The following is a 20921-nucleotide window of genomic DNA, read 5'->3' as shown; positions in this document are numbered from 1 at the left end:
AGAATCTTTCCAGTTAAAGATGTGCCCCTGGAGACTGATGACCTTTCTAACTGGCTCTATCAGCGTTTTATTGAAAAAGAGGACCTCTTATCGCATTTTTATGAAACAGGTACACAGAATCCTATTACACGTATTTCTGAATTTACTGATGGTTTCAAAGATGTATTTTAGGGGAGATAACCATTTTTCAATTCTTCAGGCACCCTAAAGGAATCAAAGTATTTCCATATTTTAGAATTTCAGCTTAGAACTTTTGTAAAGACAAATAAATGCATGTGAAGTTTATCCAGGCCCTCACTTCATCAGCCAGTGTGGAACGATCAAATGGTGAGTAAAACATCGTACAAACAAATGGAGTTCAAGAGAATACACGTCTGTGGAGACTGTAGACATACCTCTGTGTTTGTGTGGTCTGTTTCATGAAATAGCAGATATCATTCATGTTTTGATCCTGCACTTGATTGTTTGACTGATAGCCATCACCATGCAGTCATTTTAGATGATTTTTAACTGCATTTTCACGCGCTTATTCTTTTCTTTACGTGGAGGGATAGCATTTACATTTTAAGTCTTCATAGATATAACCTTATTACATTTTTCACCTAGGGAGGAAAAGGTCTATTTACTCTAAGATCCCTTTTCTGTACTCAATATTCTGTACTTTCTATGACAACTACAATGCGATGAAAAACAGAGAAGGGAAGGAGAAGAGAGGGAGGAAACCAGGAAGTTGGGGAAGCAGGAACTAACCTGCCTGGAGCCCCAGGCAGACCCCAGGTTTTCACAGACAGCCGTGCTGCACGCCTGTTTCCAGAGCAACAGGAAAGAGAAGATGAAGAGAAACATGTCCCGGGTCTGAGGATAGCCGTGGGGTTTTAGATGAATAGAGGCCCAGTTTTCTTCCCATCTAGACTTTTGGGGGGCAAAATTAAAGTAGATATTAAATCAGTCTATCAAAGGTCTAATACTCATAATGTTAATCGCTCAGTCATGTCCAACTCTTTGCAACTCCATGGACTATAGCCCACTGGGCTCTTCTGTCCATGGGATTCTCCAGGCAAGAATACCAGAATGGGATGCCATTTCCTCCTCCAGAGGATCTTCCTGACCCAGGGATCGAACCAGGGTCTCCTGCATTGCAGGCAGATTCTTTACCGTCTGAGCTACCAGGGAAGCTCCCCCCCCCGCCCCCCGATAGTCATAAGCAAAGGCTGATACTGTTAATTATCTTTAAGGCTTTTGTGTTTGTATTTAGGATTGTTTCACTTTATCCTCAATAAGACTCCTTCCTTATCTTAACTTTCCCACCCGGGGCCTTTGGAGTCATGCATATTAATATGACAGGAGCAGGACTTTGTCTGTGCCATTAAATGTCTATAAGGCTATTTGAACAAGGTGTCCCTCTCTGCTGTTTTGCATTCCTCGCTCTCCAGGATTTTCTTTCAGGATAAGACAGAATGGATGTATTGGGGAGGCCAAAAAGCTTGTTCGGGTTTTTCTGTAAGATGTAATGTAAACCTGAACAAACATTTTTGGCCAACCCAACATAAGACGGCATCAGGTGATTAAAAGGCCAGCAAGATCCCTCTTCTTATTCAATCGATCTCTTTATAATATTTGGCCTAAATAGTGGCAACAGTAATAGAAACTCTTTTTAAGAAAGCTATTTGCACTACAGACCTTGAAACTTTAAAGTGTTCTCTGTAAATTGTGAGAAGCAAATCCTCTCTTGAATCAGCTTACCCTAGGGGATTATCCTCAAGAACAAAGACTATTTGAAATGCTGAAGAATGTTTTCAAGATGACCTTAGGAAATGTTGCTCCAAAGTGGTCTAGCTTTCCTTTCCAGAAAAGAATTTAAAGACATCAGTTTACTTTGTTTCTCCTTTTTATTTTTTTTATTATTGACATATTCCTTTTGTAAAAGAAATAAACCATGTTGCCTTTTGAAAGTAGAATCAGCAATTTATGGGCTTCCATGGTGGCTCAGTGGTAAAGAACCCACCTGCCAAGACAGAAGACATAGGTTTGATCCCTGGGTCAGGCAGATCCCCTGGAGAAGGAAATGGCAATCACTCCAGTATTCTTGCCTGGGAAATCCAATGGACAGAGGAGCCTGGTGGGCTACAGTCCTTGGAGTCGCAAAAAGTTGGGTATGACTTAGCGACTAAACAACAGCATTGGTAATTTACAACCCTTTTGTGGCAAAAACATTTAATTTGTAAATAGAAGAATTAGTATAAATTATGCTGTTTTGAAAAAGAAAATATTTTTTGGCCACAGAGTTTGGCTTGTAGGATCTTAGTTCCTTGACCAGGAGTTGAACCCGTGCCTTTGGCAGAGGGTACAGAGTCCTAACCACTTTTCCATCAGGGAATTCTCTGAAAATTATTTAATTGATTTAATCTTGTGTCCTGGCCATTTTAGAAATCTGTAGGGATACAGTGGAAAACAAGGCAGCCATAGTGCCTGCTCTCATGCCGTTTATGTTCCTGCAGGAGACAGAAAACCAGTCTGTAGAAAAGAGAAAGGTAGATTGGAATCAATACAGACTGCGGAAAGTGCCAAGAAGGAAATAAACATGAAGATAGCAGTGACTGGTGGGGAAGGGGAGACAAGACAGTGCTGTTTTTCTGATGTTGGAAGAATGCCCTGAGCCTGCCTTTATTAATGAAGGTGGAGGGAAGAGCATTCTAGGCAGAGAAAAAGGCAAAGGCTCAGAGATGGGAAAGGGCTTAGTGGTTTGAAAACTGTATCTCAAATGATATCTCTCTTTAAGAGCAAGAAGAAATCACAGAGATGCTTTAAAAAAAAAAAATGCAGGGCTTCCCTGGTGATCTAGTGGTTAAAAATCCTCCTGTCAGTGCAGGGGACGTGGGTGTGATCACTGGTCCAGGAAGATCCCACATGCAGCGGAGCAACTAAGCCCGTGTGCCACAACTATTGAGCCAACACTCTCGAGCCTAAGAGCCACAACTGCCAAATCCTGTAGGCCTAGAGCCTGTGCTCTGCAACAAGAGAAGCCACCACAGTGAGTAGACCACACGTGACAGTGAAGAACAGCCTCGGCTGACTGCAGCTAGAGAAAGCCCGTAAGCAGCAGTGAAGACCCAGCACAAAAGAACACACAAAAGCAAAAACAAACAACAACAGCAAGAGAAACCACCTAAACTACTTTTTAACTGTTACTCTAGGACACCTCCCACCACAGGAAAACAAGTTAATATTTCCATTTTGTCTTTTAGGGGCTTTTCCACCTCCCAAGGACCATAAGGAAGCTGTTTCCAAGGAGATGACCCTCAGCAATATGTGGATATTTCTCATACAGTCTTTTGCATTTTTGTCAGGCTATATGTGGTACAACATCTTTCAGTACTTTTACCATTGCCTGTTTTAGGAATTGACTTGGACTTGTCATGGTCACCATAGGAGTTTGGACTCTCATAAGCGTGCATTATTTTACATGTGCAAATCAGAATATAAAAAAACAAGCAAAGGAGATTCAATGGATGGATTAATATTTATCCCCCTTTGGGATATTTTTAAACTCTACTAAAATGAGGATAAATAATATAATGACCTGCTAATATGTTTTAAGGACTTTTCATGTTTTAAAACGATACACTCTACCACCCATTTATGCAAACATCACATTTGGAGAAGAAGAAATCATCAAATCATCCTAGAAGACTATCTGAGAGAAATTCTGTTGCCACCAGATGTACGTGATAATCTTGCCCAGGCTCAGAAAAGTGTCTGCGTCCGTTCCTCTTAGCTAGTCGTCTCTACTAGGCAGCACTGGGGCACACCCTCACCTCTGTCAGCTCTGGCTGTGTTCCCAGTAACCTCGAGGGGAGCTGGTTGGCGCCTTCGAAGAACTGCTTCCCTGTTGTTTGCAGAGACACCCTGGTCCTCAACAGCTCCATGAGGTTCAGTGTCAAGTATGCCTCCGGGGGCAAAGCAGTGTCCAGTGACACATTCCGGTACTAGAAGGTGTTCTTCCAAAAGACCAGCTCAGTCCAATGCCATGTTTACGTGCATTCGTGCTGCCCCTTGTACGGGGAGGGGGGCTCACTTGATTTATCTTTTTGTATAGAAGGCATATCATAGATTGATAATTGTCTTTTACAAAATGCACTTTTATCAGATGCATCTACACCTGAGGATTAGCACTATAGGTTGGAAACAGACGTGAACACGATCAGCAAGTGGAATTTCTGAGAGGCTGCCTGTCTGTCTGCATGTGATCTCTGCGCTGACTCTCTCCAGCGCCATCTGCACTGGGCACCACACTGAGGCTTCTGTCCCACTCAGAGCCTTTTTTTTATTTTGTTTTGTTTTCTTTCCATTTTGCATTTTAGCCTCGAATGCATATGGAGATAGTTGAAATAAATTAAGGCACTTAACTGATCAAATTAAGGTGAAATAGACTCATTTAATATAAGGAATATAAGAGCTCGAGCCAGACACTGGCTTCCAATGGTGACACGTTCTCACACGACACCCCCAGAACCTGAGTTTGTTCCCTTAGCATGTCAAGGAGCTGCCCGTGTCAGAGTGGCGTAACCAGGAGAGACCTGCAAAGAGGCTTCCCAGTTTCTTCCAATTGATCTTGGAGAGGATAGAGTCAAGTTCGTATTTCTAGAAAACTTTTTTTTTTTTAAACAATATGTCACTATATTCATGTGATTTACCTCATAGGAGAACCAAACACTTCTCAGAAAGTGCTGGCACGGTGTCAGCTGGTCACCTGCACTCCCAGTGTTGAGAGAGAGGTCGTGTTCTGGTTTGGGACTACAGGACTGTTTAGACCCTAGTGAGTCAGTGTACTTATCGGTGATGAGATTGTTGATTCCCCTGTCGTCACTAATCGTACAAATGACAATTTTGAGAAGTAGGCCAGAAACTAAAAGGCTATTGTTTTCTATTTTTGAATAAACCAAAAAACTGAGAAGATGTGAATTTTCTCCCAGTTATGTGGGAAAGGCAAAGCAACACCAAATAAAAGCCCCTAGCAGCTCCATCTTTAGGGTTAATTCAGTATAGAGGTGAAAGAATGATTCATGACCTGAAATACCTCATTGAACAGTAGACAGCTGCTGGTGAAATGCAGAAAACAGTGTTAATATGTTTGGTTTGGTAGTGGTTGTCACAAGATGCAGGTTTTTGGAAATCTGAGCATTTTGTTACATGTGTTTTACAGTGACAGTAATTAGGTAAAGCCAGTCTCAATTAAAGGTATGAAGGATGATAGGAAGCTTGATAGAAACTTAAAGATGCTTCTGTTTGAGGCCCAGCAAACACTACTAGACAAGATGAATCGAAATTGTTCCCTTGAGAGATTAGCCAGCCAGCTGGGGGATAAGTAGCTCACTGTGGAGTCTGGCATGCATAGTCCTAGCCAATAGACCTTTCTGGTCATTGCTAAGCAAACCGCACGTAGAGTGGCCAGTTCTCCCATCCAAAAAGAAAGAAATGCATACGTCAGTGTGATTTAGGGCCACTTTTGCCATCCCTATGTCTCCAAAGGAACATAATATTGTTTAATGTTCATGTCAAGCAGACTGTTCTGTCAGATGCTTTTGTTTTCAAGTGCAGTCATTTCAGCAGTCTCTAGAGTGAAAAATACCGACAGACGTGTGAGTTAATTTTTGAAAATAGATCTGTGAGTTGTAAATAGATGTGTATTTGGTCTGCCCTATCCCTCTTTGATTCCTTATCAACATGTTCTCTCTCTTCTGTTGGCAAAACATGTTTGTCTGAGAGCATTCATAGTGCTTTCCTTATCAGTAACTGGAGTGCTCCTGCTTGCTCTAGGGAAGGTAAAGAGAGAATCCGTGTTTTTGTATGGCAACCAGGGAAGCAGCAATATGCCACTGTACAGAACCCAATTAAAAGTCCTAATCTGTATTTCCTTTGCAAAGTGAGATCAAAGGATGTTTAGAGGGTATACATTTTTGTCAAGGGAAAAGAAAATAAAACTGTGCCAGTTTCTATGCTAGCAGCTTGTAGAATCTCAGCACTTCCTGGTCTCAGCTGATCTGCCTGGATTCACACAGCAGAGAGGGCTGAGATCTCCCTGCTGGATTTTGGTCTCCGTGAGTCACAGTGATGGAGCATTGCTTGGCCACAGGCAGGCGCAGTGACTCCAGAGGTGACCACCCCAGCAGTTCACAGTTAAGTTCAGAAACTGTCATTGGTGTTAAAAGATACAAATAGTGTGGAGAAACCTATATGCCAGTGGAAGGTAAAGAAAAATTACAGAACGGAAAATGATGCTTTGGGTGAGCAAACGAGTTGAGAATCTAAATAGTAGATTCTTTTTTTTTAAGCTAGCTATGAGTTCAAACCTGTCATTAAGTAGTCTTTCATATTACAACCAACCCTTAATTTTTCCACTGTGAAAGATCTAGAGATTACCGGAGTTAATCCAGTAATAACTCATAGTAAACCAAAAATCTAATTGTATTTAGGAGTTTGAGTCCTTATTCTCATCAAACTGTTTTTCTTCTAGGGATGCGTATTAATTAAAAAAAAAAAGATTTCTCTTGCCTATCTATTTATGACTGTTCATGAGTAGTGAAAAGATTTGGAAAGACAGCTTCAGGAAGAGGAAACACAAAAGCCTGAATAATCCATGGGCTAGAAAAGGGATCCATGAATAATCAGGAGCTGGTGGTGTTGTCGGGTTTTTTCAAGCCTTTTTGTGAAAATGAAATGTTTGAATGTAAACCTCAGAACGTCACTGTAGTATTAACAGCATTTAGATCGGTGTTGCAATGCCTCTTCGTTCTTTGTTCACGCCACTCATGTCTTGTGGATTTGTCTTGGTAATGTTTCTGACAATCATTTCCCTACAGACTGTTCTAAACTACTGGGACCTGGTTATAATTGTAGAGAGTTAATCATGGATAGTCTTATTGGATTCTTTTTATATTTAAGAAAATTTTATTTACATTGCTAAATAGGAAGTTATTTTCTTCATTACACTAAAGGACTTCACTCGCTCCAGAGTTCCCATTATGAGTACGTCAGCTCTGGTCTACACAGGATGGATAAAAATGGTTAGCCTTATTTTATTGCAATGTAGTGCTGTGAATTTTACATCTGTTAACACGAAAGCCGAAGTCAGAGCCACCCTGGGCAGCAAGTATACTGTTTTATTTTATGAGACAGTAGAGACTAATACGTTTGGGACCAAAACCACGTAAATTGAACATTTTGGGGTCACAAAGGGGCCAGGTGTTCTCTGGAGCAGTCACTGGTTGGTGCTGTATTGCAGTCATTTTGCATTGATACCCAACAGGAACTAGACCCTGGGAATAAGGTGAGGGTGCTGTACTGTTGGGGGAGGGTGACTGTAGCCATACAGAAGATAAAATAAGGGTTTTTCTGCAAAATTTCCATTTGAGGATTTTTACATTTAATATTTTTTTAAAACAGTTAAAAGAGCAAAAAAAAAAAGTGTAATCTAGTTGCAAGATATGCACACATATGTTGAATGGCTTTATTTTTGTTGTGTAAAACTGTTGAACACGTGACTGTAATGCACACATTCTTTACGTGTAAGGGGTCTGTGCATTTTACAGTAACTCATTTCGTGATTGGGTAATGAAACAGTTATACATTGAATCGCCATTGTTGTGTTCCATGCTTTCCTTTTCTTTACAGTTATTGCAGAGTTGTATTTATTTTATACAGGTGGATTTTCATTTTCCTGATGCCATAATGTTTACTTCAGCTTGTTGACCTGTCTTTCTTTGTCTATCTGCATGTTGTAATGTGTGATAAGAATGAATGTAAAGGCTGTGGCAACTGTCATTAAATTTTGTAAAGGGCTGGTCACTCGTGGATCTATCTGGTTTATGAATGCATTTGGGATTGTTTTAGTAACCAGAATCACCTTTTCAGAAATTTAGATGTGAACACCAAAAGAAACATTTTTCCCAACAAAAATTAATAGCCGGTTCTATTTTTTTTAATCTAGAAAAAATAAAGTTGATTTTTTTCAAGTAAAGTGCTTTTAATTCTTAGTAGTGGGGATGGGGTGTTTGTATTTTACTGGAGAGATTTAGGCATTAACATCTGTGGACGTGTATTATGGCAGTTGGTTGCTGAGGGCAAACTGAAAAACCAAAAGGAAAAAACATTGTACTTCCTTCTTTGGTTTTAAACTATTCCCCCCACTCCTTCCCCACTTTCCCCATCCAGTGGTGTACTGGTAAATGTTGAATAGTCTGTGCTCCTAGAAAAAAATTCTGTATACAAGTGTACATGTTTGTTAAAATTTTGCTGATAGCAAAGACATATAACACAGCTAACAAGTAATAATAAAATATACTTTATTGTCAAGTCCATATAGCCAGTTCATTCTCCCAGGATGCTTTAATTGATTTTTGCTGAACTCTTGTAGCCAATCTGTGATTGCAATTCGGCCATGATATGAAAAATGGAATTACCTCATAATTACTTATTTCTCAAATTTATTGTCATTCAATCTGATACATGATCTGATAAAGTGTTTCTTCAGTTCAGTTGCTCAGTCATGTCTGACTCTATGAGACCCCATACAGAAAAAATGGTTTCTTACCCTTGTGCAAATTATTCTCACTAAAGTGAACCACATTTGGCTTCATTACTCTTTGTAAGCTTATGTAACTTAATTTTAATAACTATTTAGCAACTGCTGGCAAAATTTTAAAATTTAACAATCATCTGTCTCCAGCATACCACTGTCCTGTGCTTTTTTTAAAATTTAACTGTTAGTATTGAGTAAACTCACTGCTCAACACTAAGGGTCCTATTACTGACCCTTGCAGGGGCTTAGTGGGTGGAAAGCATTAATATCAGCCCTACAGAGCATGCTTTTGTTTATTTTTTTAAAGTTTTTTTTTAATGTGGGACATTTAAAAAATCTTCATCAAATTTGTCACAATATTGTTCTCTTTTATATTTTTTGGCTACAAGCCATGTAGAATTTCCTAGCTCCCTGACCAGGGATTGAACCCTCACACCCTACATTGGAAGGTGAAGTTTTAACCACTGGACAGCCAGGGGAGTCCCCAGAGCGGGCTTTTGATTTGAAGAATTTGACAACAGCAAATCTTTCCTCAAGTGCGTGGGAAGTTTGCATTTTTCTGAAGTTGGTCCTTTGCTTTCATTTCTCAAAACTAGGTAAATTGATAATAGGCATCGCAGATTCTGTTTTGAGCACTGAAAACACTTATTGTTTAGATATTTGGAGAATATGTTTGATCCCACTGAAAACTTTTAAATGTATTCAAATATCTCACACAGTCTACCGAACAAGTTAAACAGTTCAAGTTCGGTCTACCTCTTCTTTTTCCGTCTGGATGTAGAACGCTGTTTTGGTGAGGCTGTTATTGTTTTCCCCAGTGTGGTTTCTGTGGAAGATGAAGAAGAGACTAAGGACAGAGCCCTGAAAGCAAGTGTGAAGAACTCTGAGATCTGTTGCTGACCAGCCCTCTTCTTCATGAGTTGGGAACAAAAGAAAAGCCATTGTTTTTAATTTCCACTTAATATGAAAATGTTTGTTTTTAGAAAAATGTTTCTTCCTGCTGAAAAAGAAAATGTATTTTTAAAAGGAAAAAATTTCCTCTTTTGGCTATAAGAAAAAGTCAGCTGTATGAGCAGGTGTGACCATATCATAACATGCTGATATGATATAAGTCAATAAATTTTTACCTCTCAGGACTTGGATAACCTTGTTCTTCACTCTTAGAGGCTTGAGAAACAAACTGAGTATCAGTTACCCAGATCACATTTAAACACGCATGAATGGACTGTGGGAGGAGGGCTGGCTAAACACTGGAAATAAGACAGGCTCCTTTCCTAGTCAGCAAAATGCTCTTTATTAGCTGAGTAAACCCATTTTACAAAGGAAGAAACGAACCGTTTGGGTTTGTTTTTGTTTTTTTGCTGGAAAGCATGAGCATATTACAAAGCTCCCTCCTGAGTTTTCCCCCAGAAAATTTCTGTTGCCTCTCCTTGGAAAACTTCCTGCTTTTTAGGTGTGCAGTTCATTCTAGAGGCGGTGGTAAAGTTCTCACTGTTGAAGGGGGAACTCTGGGCCAGCCTTGTGATCATAGCAGCTGTCTCAGTGATGTCACTGAGAAATCACATGGCTAGGACACCTCCCCTAAAATATCAATTGCTGCATCTTCATTCCTTTGTTTCATTTTGGACACCAAACTGCCTAACACTATCAGGGTCAGCTGATGGATAGTTAAGGGAAAAGAAAATAGATACCTGTAAGTTGGGGGAGTTGGAGGGGATTGGAAGAGGTTGAAATACTAGGAAGAGGAACCCAGGAGTGCTAAAAGACAAAGAAAATACCAAAGTCTGCTGTCTTCAAACAGGTATACACCCCCCTGATCAATGAGGACCCCAGGGAGTATTCAGACATGGTCTTAAGGAAATCAACTTCTGTGTGAATGGTCCTCAGGCTGCCATTCCTGCAGGCTCACATCTAGAGGATCGCAGTGTGTAGTGTTAGTCACTCTGTGGCCCACCAGTCTCCTCCGTCCATGGAATTCTTCAGGCAAAAATACTGGAGTGGGTTGCCATTTCCTTCTCCAGGCGATCTTCCCAGTGCAGGAATCAAACCCAGGTATCCTGCACTGCAGGTAGATACTTTACCGTCCGAGCCACCAGAGTAGTCTAGAGGAGCCCAGTGGCATTTTAGATACTCTGCCCTCTTGGCAGAAGAAAGATATGCCTCTCAGCCATTAGGCATCTCCAGGATACCAAAACAAAGGGACGATTCAAAATATTGGTGACAAGGCACCTCTTTTAACAAGACATCTAGAGCCCACAATAGGACTTTTTCTCTCCCTGATATGTACACGTCAATAAGGACAAAGAATGGCATTGGAAATGAGACATCTGGGCCTGCATTGGATCTGTTGAACTCGGATAGGTCCAGTGTGGAGCAGGCAGAGCAATGGCAACTTGGAGCACCCCCAAAAGCAACCAAGACTTCTTTTGGCTTAGACTCAGGACTGGCACAATGTCACTTTGGCCACAGTGACTCACAGGGCTATGGGACCTCCTGAAGGGTATGGATACCAGGAGGCATGGCTCATTTGGGAGCCATCTTTGAAGAGCAGCTATCACAGTGAAACAATTCCTCAGCTATTTGAATAATTAAAGAATACTACATGGCTCTAGAAAAACTCTCTCCCTTCTAAAAGTTTGCCCATAATTTCAATAATTGGAAAATTTTTGAATCCGAATACTTTAAGATTAGATCTTTTGATCTATCACTCATTCATACAAATCAGTTAATCAAAGGGACACCAATCTAAAACAATGGAGGTTTTGTTTGGGAGTAATCTTCATATTACTTTTGGCACTGGTTGATGCATAACTCATTGGCCCTTCGAATTTCAGAGCTCCTGGAACTTTAGAAATTACCTTGTTTTGAGATGGCAGATTTTGTTCTGGTACAGTTTTGGTCCATTGCTGGTAGCATTAAATGACTGCTTAATAGAATTGGGACTAGAACCAGGCCTTTTGATTTCTGTTCAAATGTTTTCCTCAAAACAGCAGATTGCCTCTGTTGGATTTCTGTTTTTAATAAGTGAGAGTTAAATCTAAATGATTAGGTAAGCTTGTTAAAGGGGGTGATGGACCTCAAGCTTTCTATAATTTCATTTTCCCCAATTTTAAACTAAAGAGCTCCCAAACCCTAGAAGATTACTTTTTAAGATATGATCCCCTCAGCTGTTACAGAAATACAATTAACCACTAAAAAACTTGGAAACCCATGTTTTTTATCTTTTTGGATATGGATAGGAAAAGTATTTTGTTTTTATTTTTGCCATATAGACTGCAACATGAAGAGAATGGCTTCGTTTCCAACTGAAGGGGATAGAGATTTCAGTCTCATGATGATTCCTTTCATTTCTGAATTCCAGGTATGAAACTAGGAGCAGGTGACAAATTCTTTACTAGCTCTAGTACCTCAATGTCCCTTCATCATGGTGGCCTCTGAGTTCCAGGGCTTGTTCAAGTAAGAGCCTCAGACAAGCGGTGGAACCCAGAACTCATCCAATGAGTTTGAATAGCATCCCCTTTGACAAGTTTCTTATCCACTCAACCTCATGCTCGTGTTTTAAATGGGAGAGTTTCAAAGAGGTCTCTTCAGTGTTAAATGAGATTGTGTATGTGAAACACATTGTATGAATGCTCAGTAAGGAAGGCTGTTTTATCCCACCCCAAGTAGGTTTAGCACGGGACGTAAATTTTTCTTACACCTGGCTGTGCCTAAGGTCCAAATAGCTGGTTTGGTGCATAGGAATTTTATCACTATGGCATAGGCTATAGTGCCCCCTATCTCATTTTCCAGAGTCCCAGGGAAACTAAATGCAGTTAGCCAAGCGCCTAACCTCACCTAGTCAGACTCTATCTAATTATCTAAGGCTCCAGACAGCAGCAAGAAAAGGCTTTGTAGGCAGAGAGCCAATTAGAAAGGTGAGGAGGCTAGGGCATAAAGAGGAAATAGGCCCTGCTAGACAGAAGACATTACGTAGTCCTAATAGGGACCTATTTTTGCTTCTGAGACATGATGTCACTTGTGGTGAAGACCTTGAACTCATTATCAAAAGTGAGGGAAATAAAACTTCTAGTAGTTGGAAGCTACCCACCAGCCACGGTTCTCTATGTATAATTCATATGATCCTAAATATAAAAGCGTGCTTTGACAGCATCCTAAAAATTTAGGAAGCTGCAGGAAACAGTGTCAGACTTTTATTTTTGGGGGCTCCAAAATCACTTCAGATGCTGATTGCAGCCATGAAATTAAAAGGTGCTTGCTCCTTGGAAGGAAAGTTATGACCAGCCTAGATAGCATATTAAAAAGCAGAGACATTACTTTGCCAACAAAGGTCCATCTAGTCAAGGCTATGGTTTTTCCTGTGATCATGTATGGATGTGAGAGTTGGACTGTGAAGAAAGCTGATCGCCGAAGAATTGATGCTTTTGAAGTGTGGTGTTGGAGAAGACTCTTAGTCCCTTGGACTGCAAGGAAACCCAACCAGTCCATTCTAAAGGAGATCAATCCTGGGTGTTCATTGGAAGAACTGATGCTAAAGCTGAAACTGCAATACTTTGGCCACCTCATGAGACGAGTTGACTCACTGGAAAAGAGTCTGATGCTGGGAGGGATTGGGGGTAGGAGGAGACGGGGATGGCAGAGAATGAGATGGCTGGATGGCATCACCGACTCGATGGACATGGGTTTGAGTGAACTCCAGGAGTTGGTGATGGACAGGGAGGCCTGGCGTGCTGTGGTTCATGGGGTCCCGGAGAGTCGGACACGACTGAGCGACTGAACTGAACTAATTCTGAAAACCTTTTCCTTTCTATTTACAGAAGATTCTGAGGTTTGTATCTTGAGAACTGACATTTCTTCTTCTAGTTGTAAGTACGGTATCCTCAGTTCTTGGAAATCTGGGTACCAGAAGGAAGTGGGCAGATTAGAATCAAATGTTGCTTGTGGTTGTGGAGGTGTCATGGTGAAATACAGAGGGACTTTCAGCAGAGCTGAGACAGCAGGCCTGGCTCTGCTGAAGGTTGGAGGGGAGAAATGATAGAAAGGTGATGTTTCAAAGCCCAATCTGGCTCTAAGGGCCTTTGAGTTCCCAGTCAGATAGCCCTCAGGCTGTTCCATCTACCATTCACAGAACTTCTTCAGAGCATCAACGCCTGAAGGTAGAACTCCATGAGAAAGAGGACACAGCCAATGATAAGAGGATGGAACAGGTCCCTAGAGGAGATTTGGAAATACTTAGAAGCCACCACGTGGTGATGACTCAGGGAGAAACACCTGTGCCTGCCCTCAGTTCAGTCGCTCAGTCGAGTCCGACTCTTTGCGACCCCATGGTCTGCAGCACACCAGGCTTCCCTGTCCTTCACTATCTCCCGGAGCTTGCTCAAACTCACGTCCATTGAGTTAGTGATGCCATCCAACTATCTCATCCTCAGTCATCCTCTTCCCCTCCCGCCTTCAATCTTTCCCAGCATCGGGGTCTTTTCCAATGAGTCAGTTCTTTGCATCAGGTGGCCAAAATATTGGAGTTTCAGCTTCAGCATCAGTCTTTCCAATGAATATTCAGGACTGACTTCCTTTAGGATGGACTGGTTGGATTTCCTTGCAGTCCAAGGGACTCTCGAGAGTCTTCTCCCAACACCACAATGCCTGCCCTGGCACGGCACTATTCAGAGAAATCCTGATCTACCTTCTAATAATGAGAACCTGGCTTTGTTTTCCTAAAGAACTCCTTAAAAAGGCAAGGGACTGAGCAAGTTCATGAATGTGGAATTTATAAAGCGGTTTCTCTTTGGAGGCAAAGATGTGGTCTAGTTGACGACTCAACCTGCAAAATCCATTCCATTTTATTTATTTATTTTTTTTAAATTTATTTTATTGGAGGCAAATTACCTTACATTAATATATTGGTTGGTTTTGCCATACATTGACACGAATCCAGCCGGGTGTACATGTGTTCCCTTTCTTGAACCCCGCTCCCACCTCCCTCTTCCCCATATCCTCCCTCCAGGTCATCCCCGTGCACCAGCCCCAAGCATCCTGTATCATGCGTCGAACCTGGACTAGTGATTCATTTCACATATGATAATATACATGCTACAATGCCGTTCTCCCCAGTCATCCCACCTTCACCCTCTCCCACAGAGTCCCAAAGACTTTTCTGTATACCTATGTCTCTTTTGCTGTCTCGTATACAGGGATCAGGAATAGCGACTGGAATAAGCAGGAGTCCTACCTGAATAGTGAGGAAAGGTGGTGTGTCAGATGAAGTGTTGACTCAGACTGCCTTACCTTTTATTGAAAGAGGAGGGAGAGGAGTGACAGGCAGGCTCCCTCCCCAGCCCCACTGGGGCCACTGTGTCACTGCAGGCAGGGATTCTAGCACAGAGAGACCAGCTCAAGTGCCAACCCGTGGGTTTTTCACTTGAGAGGTATTTATGGTTCAGGTCGGGGTGGCAAGGAATGCTGTTTGTGGGCACAGGACGGCTACAGAGAGCCTGAAAATCACAGACAAGAAGCAAATGAAAGTAAAGGCCTTTGCTTGACTATAAGCTGGGGGAGCAGGAGAGCAGGGAGTCTACAGGACAGGGGAGAAACAACAGGCATGGCCTCCAGGGAGCTCCCGCCTCATGTGCAGCCGGGCAGTCAGGTGTTCTCAGCGGCAGGGTGGCATGCGAGCCTTCTTCTACCTGGTCCCTCCAGGGGCTCCAGCTCTTCCTGTCGACCCGGTACCCACCGTGCAGACATCAGGCCCAGCACGGCCCTTCCTGCCCACTCTCACAAAGTTCCTTGCCCTTCCCCTCCCTCAGGTGGCTGCCCTTCGAATCTGAGGGCACTGGTGAAGGCTCAGGATTTTCTCCGTGGATCTCTTCCCCAGCCATCACTTGGTTCTAGAAGCTTCTGTTTCTTTCCTTGACTGGCTGTTGTTGACACATGTGTTCTATCTGCTTTCCTTGTATGATAGACTCTTTGGCTGTTTGGGGCTGTTGTGTTTTTTTGTTTTAAAATTTCTATGGTATTTCTTTGAGAAATAGCAGGAGTTTCTGCGATCCTGTTTTATTCATCTTTATTTTGCCTGCACTGGGTCTTCATGGCAGTCCATGGGCTTCTCTAGTTGTGGCATTGGGTTTAGTTGCCCTGGGCAATGTGGGATCTTAGTTCCTCTACCAGGGATAGAACTCACATCCCCTGCATTGGAAGGCAGATTCTTAACCACTGGAGCAGCAGGGAAGTCCCCTATCATCTTTAAACAGAAGTCTAACTGCTCAGCTCAGTTTTTTAAGGTTCAATTCATTGAAAGTCTGCTTAGCTCACGCCATTTTCATGGCTGTTATTCAAAGCAAAGCACATCTGGAGAAAAAAAAAAAGGCATTGTATTTCCTATAGCCCAGGGAGAAAAATAATTTATTACCATATAAAGACTTAAGGGAAAAAAGGATGAAGGGATTTTTCTTCTCTCCAGATAGGTAAAGTGAGATTCCAACTGTTGATAGAAGGAAGGGAAGGCTGAATGAAGCAGCAAAGCCTGTTAATCTGGAAGTTACAATTTCCTCAATCTCTACCTCTAAGGAAATGACTACCGCCTAAGAAGGTTGGAGAGAATCCAGTGGCTGTGCTGATTGCATTTCAGTTTACCTGGGTCAAAGGGGCTGGTAACCCGCCAGAGGCCCAGGTCCTTGTGAAAAGGTTTGGAGAACCTTAAAAGACACACAGGAGTGAGGGGTTATTACACTTAGAATCAATAATGAAACGAGTCCTTTCTTGCCACTAGAAGAATTCACAAAGAGGCTTGGATGAGCCTTTGCCAGGGGTGCGGGGCAAGAGATCACAACTCTGGGTGGGGCTGGACCAGCTGGCCCCAAGGCCTGTCCCCACCACAGCCCCACCCTCAGGAGTCATTGTCGGTCACACCACACCAGCCGTGATAAAAGCTGCCACTGTGTCTGCATTTTCTGCTCTGCTCAGGGAAGGGAGAATCGATGAGCCCAGCTTGACCAGAGGACAGGGTTCATCGTGCCCTCATCGTTTGGAGACCCTCTCCCCCAGACTCAAGCTACCAGGCAAGGCAAGCTACACAGTTTGTGAGACTCAGTGCAAAATGAAATGTGGAGTGCCTGGTTCAAAAATGTAAAAATTTTCAAAATTGCAACAACAGACCATTTAACCAAGTACTGGTAGGTCACAGGTTTATGAAGTTAGCCTTGCCACTAGGACCACCAGGAAGGACACAAGGAATGGGAAGCACCCAGCGCTAGGGTCCTTCCCCCAGGGCACTGCACAAGGAGCTCTTAGATAGGAGACAAATCCCAAACACGAAGGCAGTGTTCTAAGCACATCCCACGCCCACTCCTCTAACCTTCACAACAACCCCGTGGGTAGCTACTATTACTGTCACTGTTTCACAGATGTATGAAATGACACAGAGCTTGCCTGACTTGCCCAAGACCACCCAACCAGTGGCGGTGGAGCCGGGATTCAGACGCAGGCAGTCTGGCCTTGTAGCCACTAGGATTTACCCTTTTTCCGGGGAGTTCTGTGCAGTGACTCAGAGATGGGAACAGTAGCAGGGGAAACTGCTACAGAAATGGATCACTGGGCTGTGGTCTTTTCTCCTTTATCGTCCTTAGTAAAACCAGGCCAGGCCCACCAAGGAGGAGCATAAGGCCGCAGGGACAGACAGGCAGAGATAACCGTGCATCCGGAGGGTGTCTCAGCGTGGGTTCCCTCTAAAGCAACAGTAGTTATTTGGGAGATGCTTCCCGGAATGAGTCAGGAAGCACAGGGCATGGAAAGGAAAAGGGATGAAGAAAAGTCAATATTGGGGGTGTCGCTGAGGCCACCACCGTAGGCAGTGGGAGCGCAGCTCTGCAGGAGATGGGCAGTCACCCACTATTTGGGGGGCTGGCCCCAAGTCCCAAGGCCAAAAGCCAAAAGACTCAGGGCATGTGCTGGAGGTGTGAGTGTGAGTCGTCAGGGAACCCACCTGAATAGGGGCCACCAGATTTCCCCAGGAACAGGCTCCCCGTAGGGGCAGAAGGTGGCAAGACGCCCTGTGGGCAGAGCGCCGTTTTGCCTTGGTCTCCTGGGCATCCCCCGTTTCCTCCCCTCCCTCACTGCCTGCCTTAGGCCCCCTGGCCCCCGCACAGCCGCTCCACAGAACCGGAACCGGATCCAGAGAGCAGGGCAGGGGGCCGGGGTCCTTCAGCTGCTGTGTTTCCGGGTGGGCTGCGGCGGGGTCGGGGGTCGGGGGAGAGGACGCAACTCCGTCAGCCTTCCAGCAGCTGACACACCGCAGATGGCATCGCGGGGATTAGCGGAGGCCCTGCTGAAGGGCGTGGGGAGCGGTTAATCCCCAGGGGATCCCTGGAGAAGGAGCCCCGGAGGCCGGGCAAGGACTCACCCCCACCCGCAGCCTGCTCCCGCCCCCTGGGGTCTCCTGGGCTGCCGGCCTCGCGCTGTCCCGGCTGAGTCAGGGTGGCTGAGTCAGGCCTGCTCCGAGCCTCTTGCCAAGTCCTTTCTTTCCTTGGCCCCGTTTCCTCGAAGCCACTTTCTAGGCTCTGGTTGCCTCCCACACTGGTCTGAGAAGCGGGTTGACAACTTGACCCGCCCAAAGCCCTGAACCCAGGAGCAGAGGGCGAGTGTGTGACCGTTACTCTGTGAGGGGAAACACCCGGGCCCCTCAAGCCTGGGCTTCCAGCTCAGCTTCCCCTAGCTGGTGAGGTCACGGGGCCTCCGTCTCCACAGGGGCAACGGCAACCTGCCCTGCCATGGCCACTGCCCAAGGTTGCCGTGAGACCAAAGGGAGCAGCGTCTGGCAGTGGAATTTCTGAACCCCTGGCATTTTCTGTGAGTGGAACACGATGACCATTGTTTCTGCTCCCGCGCCTGGCATCGCTTTAGACCTTCCTGGCACACGCAGTGGACTTTGTTGTTTGGAATTTGTTCTCTTGGCCAACTCCTGTTTGTCTGGAATCTAAGCTGGGTGCTCACACAGGCCGGTTGCGAGTTGTCTGGGGTCGTGGGGCAATGAAAGGGGCACACAGTCCAGGGCCAGAGCCAAGAATTCTCTCTCCAGATCCAGGAGCCCCGCGGCCTTGGGCAACCTCCCTGATTTCCTAGGGCCTTTGTGAGGCGTCTGACAAAAGGGTTTATTGTGCCTGCCCAGTCTGCCTCCTGGGTTCTCCGGAGGGTCAAGCTAGATTAAAAGGGCCCACCCGGTGTTCAGGTGCTCTGTAAATATTGGGGGTTGGCCCTGAGGAAAGGCTTTCTGACTTCATACCATAGCACACGACCACCCACCAGGCCTGGGGTGGACTCAGAGGCAGGCTGAGATCCTGAAAGGCTTCCTGGATCTCCTGGGAAACTCGGTGCACAGAGAAAGGCCGCCCCTCTCACCAGCCAGGGGCTCTGGTAGTCGTCACCTCTATAGCGATGGTTGTCCTATGAAGGTATTGTGGGTCAGAACGAAGAAAAGGAAAGGGGTGGACTTGGAGTCCCAGAAAAGGAAGAAGAAAATGGTAAGAAGTCTTGGGAGGGGTGACAGGAGCCAGAAAGAAGGAACAAGGCAGGGCCTTCAGTGCAGAGCCTGGAAGGAGGTGAGGGACAGGCTGGGGGCTGTGGGAGGAGGGGCAGGAGAGGGAGCAGGAGAGGGTGTGGGGTGCAGGAGGGGGTACTGGAGGGGGTGCTTAGGGCCAGGAGAAGAAGAGGCAGCAAATGCAGGTGATTTTGGCTCCTCCACCTGCAAGGCCCTCCCCCAACCCACCACGGATGAACCATGATTGGTTTAGAATCTCTGTACCAGTAATCAGCTTATTAGTGTGACCCAGTCCTGCCGATAGAATTATGGAAGAGATAGTCTACTGGGAGCTTTGGGGAAAGATGTTTTTTGTTCTAGATTAAAATAGATGATGGAGCCTCTTCCGTCCTGGACAGTGTCAAGCTGCTGCATCTTGGAGTTCTTGACCTGTGATCCAAGGGTCAGTTTAAGCCACTTGTAATCTCATATTCCATTGACAAGAGGACCAAGGATAAAATAACACTGATAGTATGTGTCATTGGAGGGAACATTCTAGTTTCCATTGCACTTTTATATACACTTATGCTATTTGATTGTCATAAAAGACAAGAGGACAAGTGACCTTATCCTTTCTTAAAAACACATGAGGAAACTGAAGTCAAGGAAGGGAAGTGACCCCCCAAATCACTCAGCTAATTGGTGGTAGGTCTGATATCCTAAGTCAGGTTTTCTGACTCTTAGTCCAGTAGGCTTTCCGTTCCAAGTCTACTGCAAGAGGTAGAAAGCAGAACTGAACAGAGGGAGACAGAATGCCTCTAGACACTAAAGCAGACAGTCAAACAGCTCCTTACTGTCACCTCCAGGAAGAGTCCAGAGGAGCGTAAAAGAGAATCTGACCATCAGCTCTGGGTGAGATATTGGGTGGAGGAAACGAGACCAGGGTGTCACCTGACAGTGCGGGGTGGGGAGGTGGACAGGTGAAGAAGGTGGCAAGTTCCTCCACCACCCCCGGGGAGCCCCTCACTCCCTCCTCCCATGCCTTCCTTCCTTCTAAATTTTCTTTCAATCAACAAATATGTACTGAGTGCTTCCCACCTGCTAAGCACTCTGCCTGCCAAGAGCTGAGGACATGGCAGCGAACAAAGCCGACAAGTTCTCCTGGAGCTTATCTTCCGGTCAGGAGGAATACGGCACAACTAAGCGAAGTATGGCTGATCCCCCTTCTCCTCAGATTGCTTCATTTGCAAGCTCACCTATTTGTTAGAACGTATTTGCAGTCCCAAGATCGATACAACTAGCACTTTCAGAGTCATCCCGGGACAAGAACTGAGCAGTGAGAATTCTGAGTGAGATGGGCATATTCCCAGATGAGGTGGACTCTTCTTGCTTCAACTCGCATATGCTAAACAAGTGACCTTCTGGGGACTATTTAATGCCACTTTTTTTTTTTAACATTTTCGTCATTTCTATTGGTGGTTTCCCTGTTTTAAAATGTCCCCAATTTCAGTACTGAAGTTATCTATCTAGGGTTTGTAAGTGCAAGAAGGCTGGGAGGTGCCCCCACAAAGGAGAAATCAAAAGTTACATAAGCTTCCCTCAGACATGCATGCTGTTGGCTGAGAATTCAGTGTTAATGAATCAACAGACTATTTTTTTTTAAGTAATTTATTTTTTATTGGAGGCAAATTATTTTACAATATTATATTGGTTGGTTTTACCATATATTGACATGAATTCGCCCTGGGTTTACATAAGTTCCCCCTCCTGAACCCCCCTCCCACCTCCCTCCTCCCTTTAAGCTGTTTTTAAGCAAAAACAAGCAAAGAACGTGGT

The 20921-nt window shown here is 44.4% G+C and overlaps 1 protein-coding gene across 8 annotated transcripts in view; it reads left to right on the top strand.

Annotated features, from left to right (window-relative positions):
* The window catches only part of LPGAT1 (lysophosphatidylglycerol acyltransferase 1), an 85081-nt gene extending 75367 nt beyond the window's left edge, over window positions 1–9714 (top strand). For 5 of the 8 annotated variants that reach the window (XM_055419036.2, XM_088845251.1, XM_055419031.2 and 2 more), the window contains 2 exons: window positions 3–109; window positions 3246–9714. In XM_055419036.2, the coding sequence (XP_055275011.1) occupies window positions 3–109; window positions 3246–3397 (259 nt within the window). In that variant the 3' untranslated portion in view covers window positions 3398–9714. The other 3 variants (XM_055419035.2, XM_088845250.1, XM_088845253.1) reach the window with 3 other exon arrangements.
* The last annotated feature ends 11207 nt before the right edge of the window (window positions 9715–20921 follow it).

The sequence above is a fragment of the Moschus berezovskii genome, chromosome 17 (genome assembly GCF_049115385.1).
Source record: "Moschus berezovskii isolate FMDL1 chromosome 17, NW_MosBer_1.0, whole genome shotgun sequence".
NCBI classification, from domain to species: Eukaryota; Metazoa; Chordata; class Mammalia; order Artiodactyla; family Moschidae; genus Moschus; species Moschus berezovskii.
Note: the sequence above shows the minus strand (reverse complement) of the source record. Positions and strands in the feature narration are given on the sequence as shown.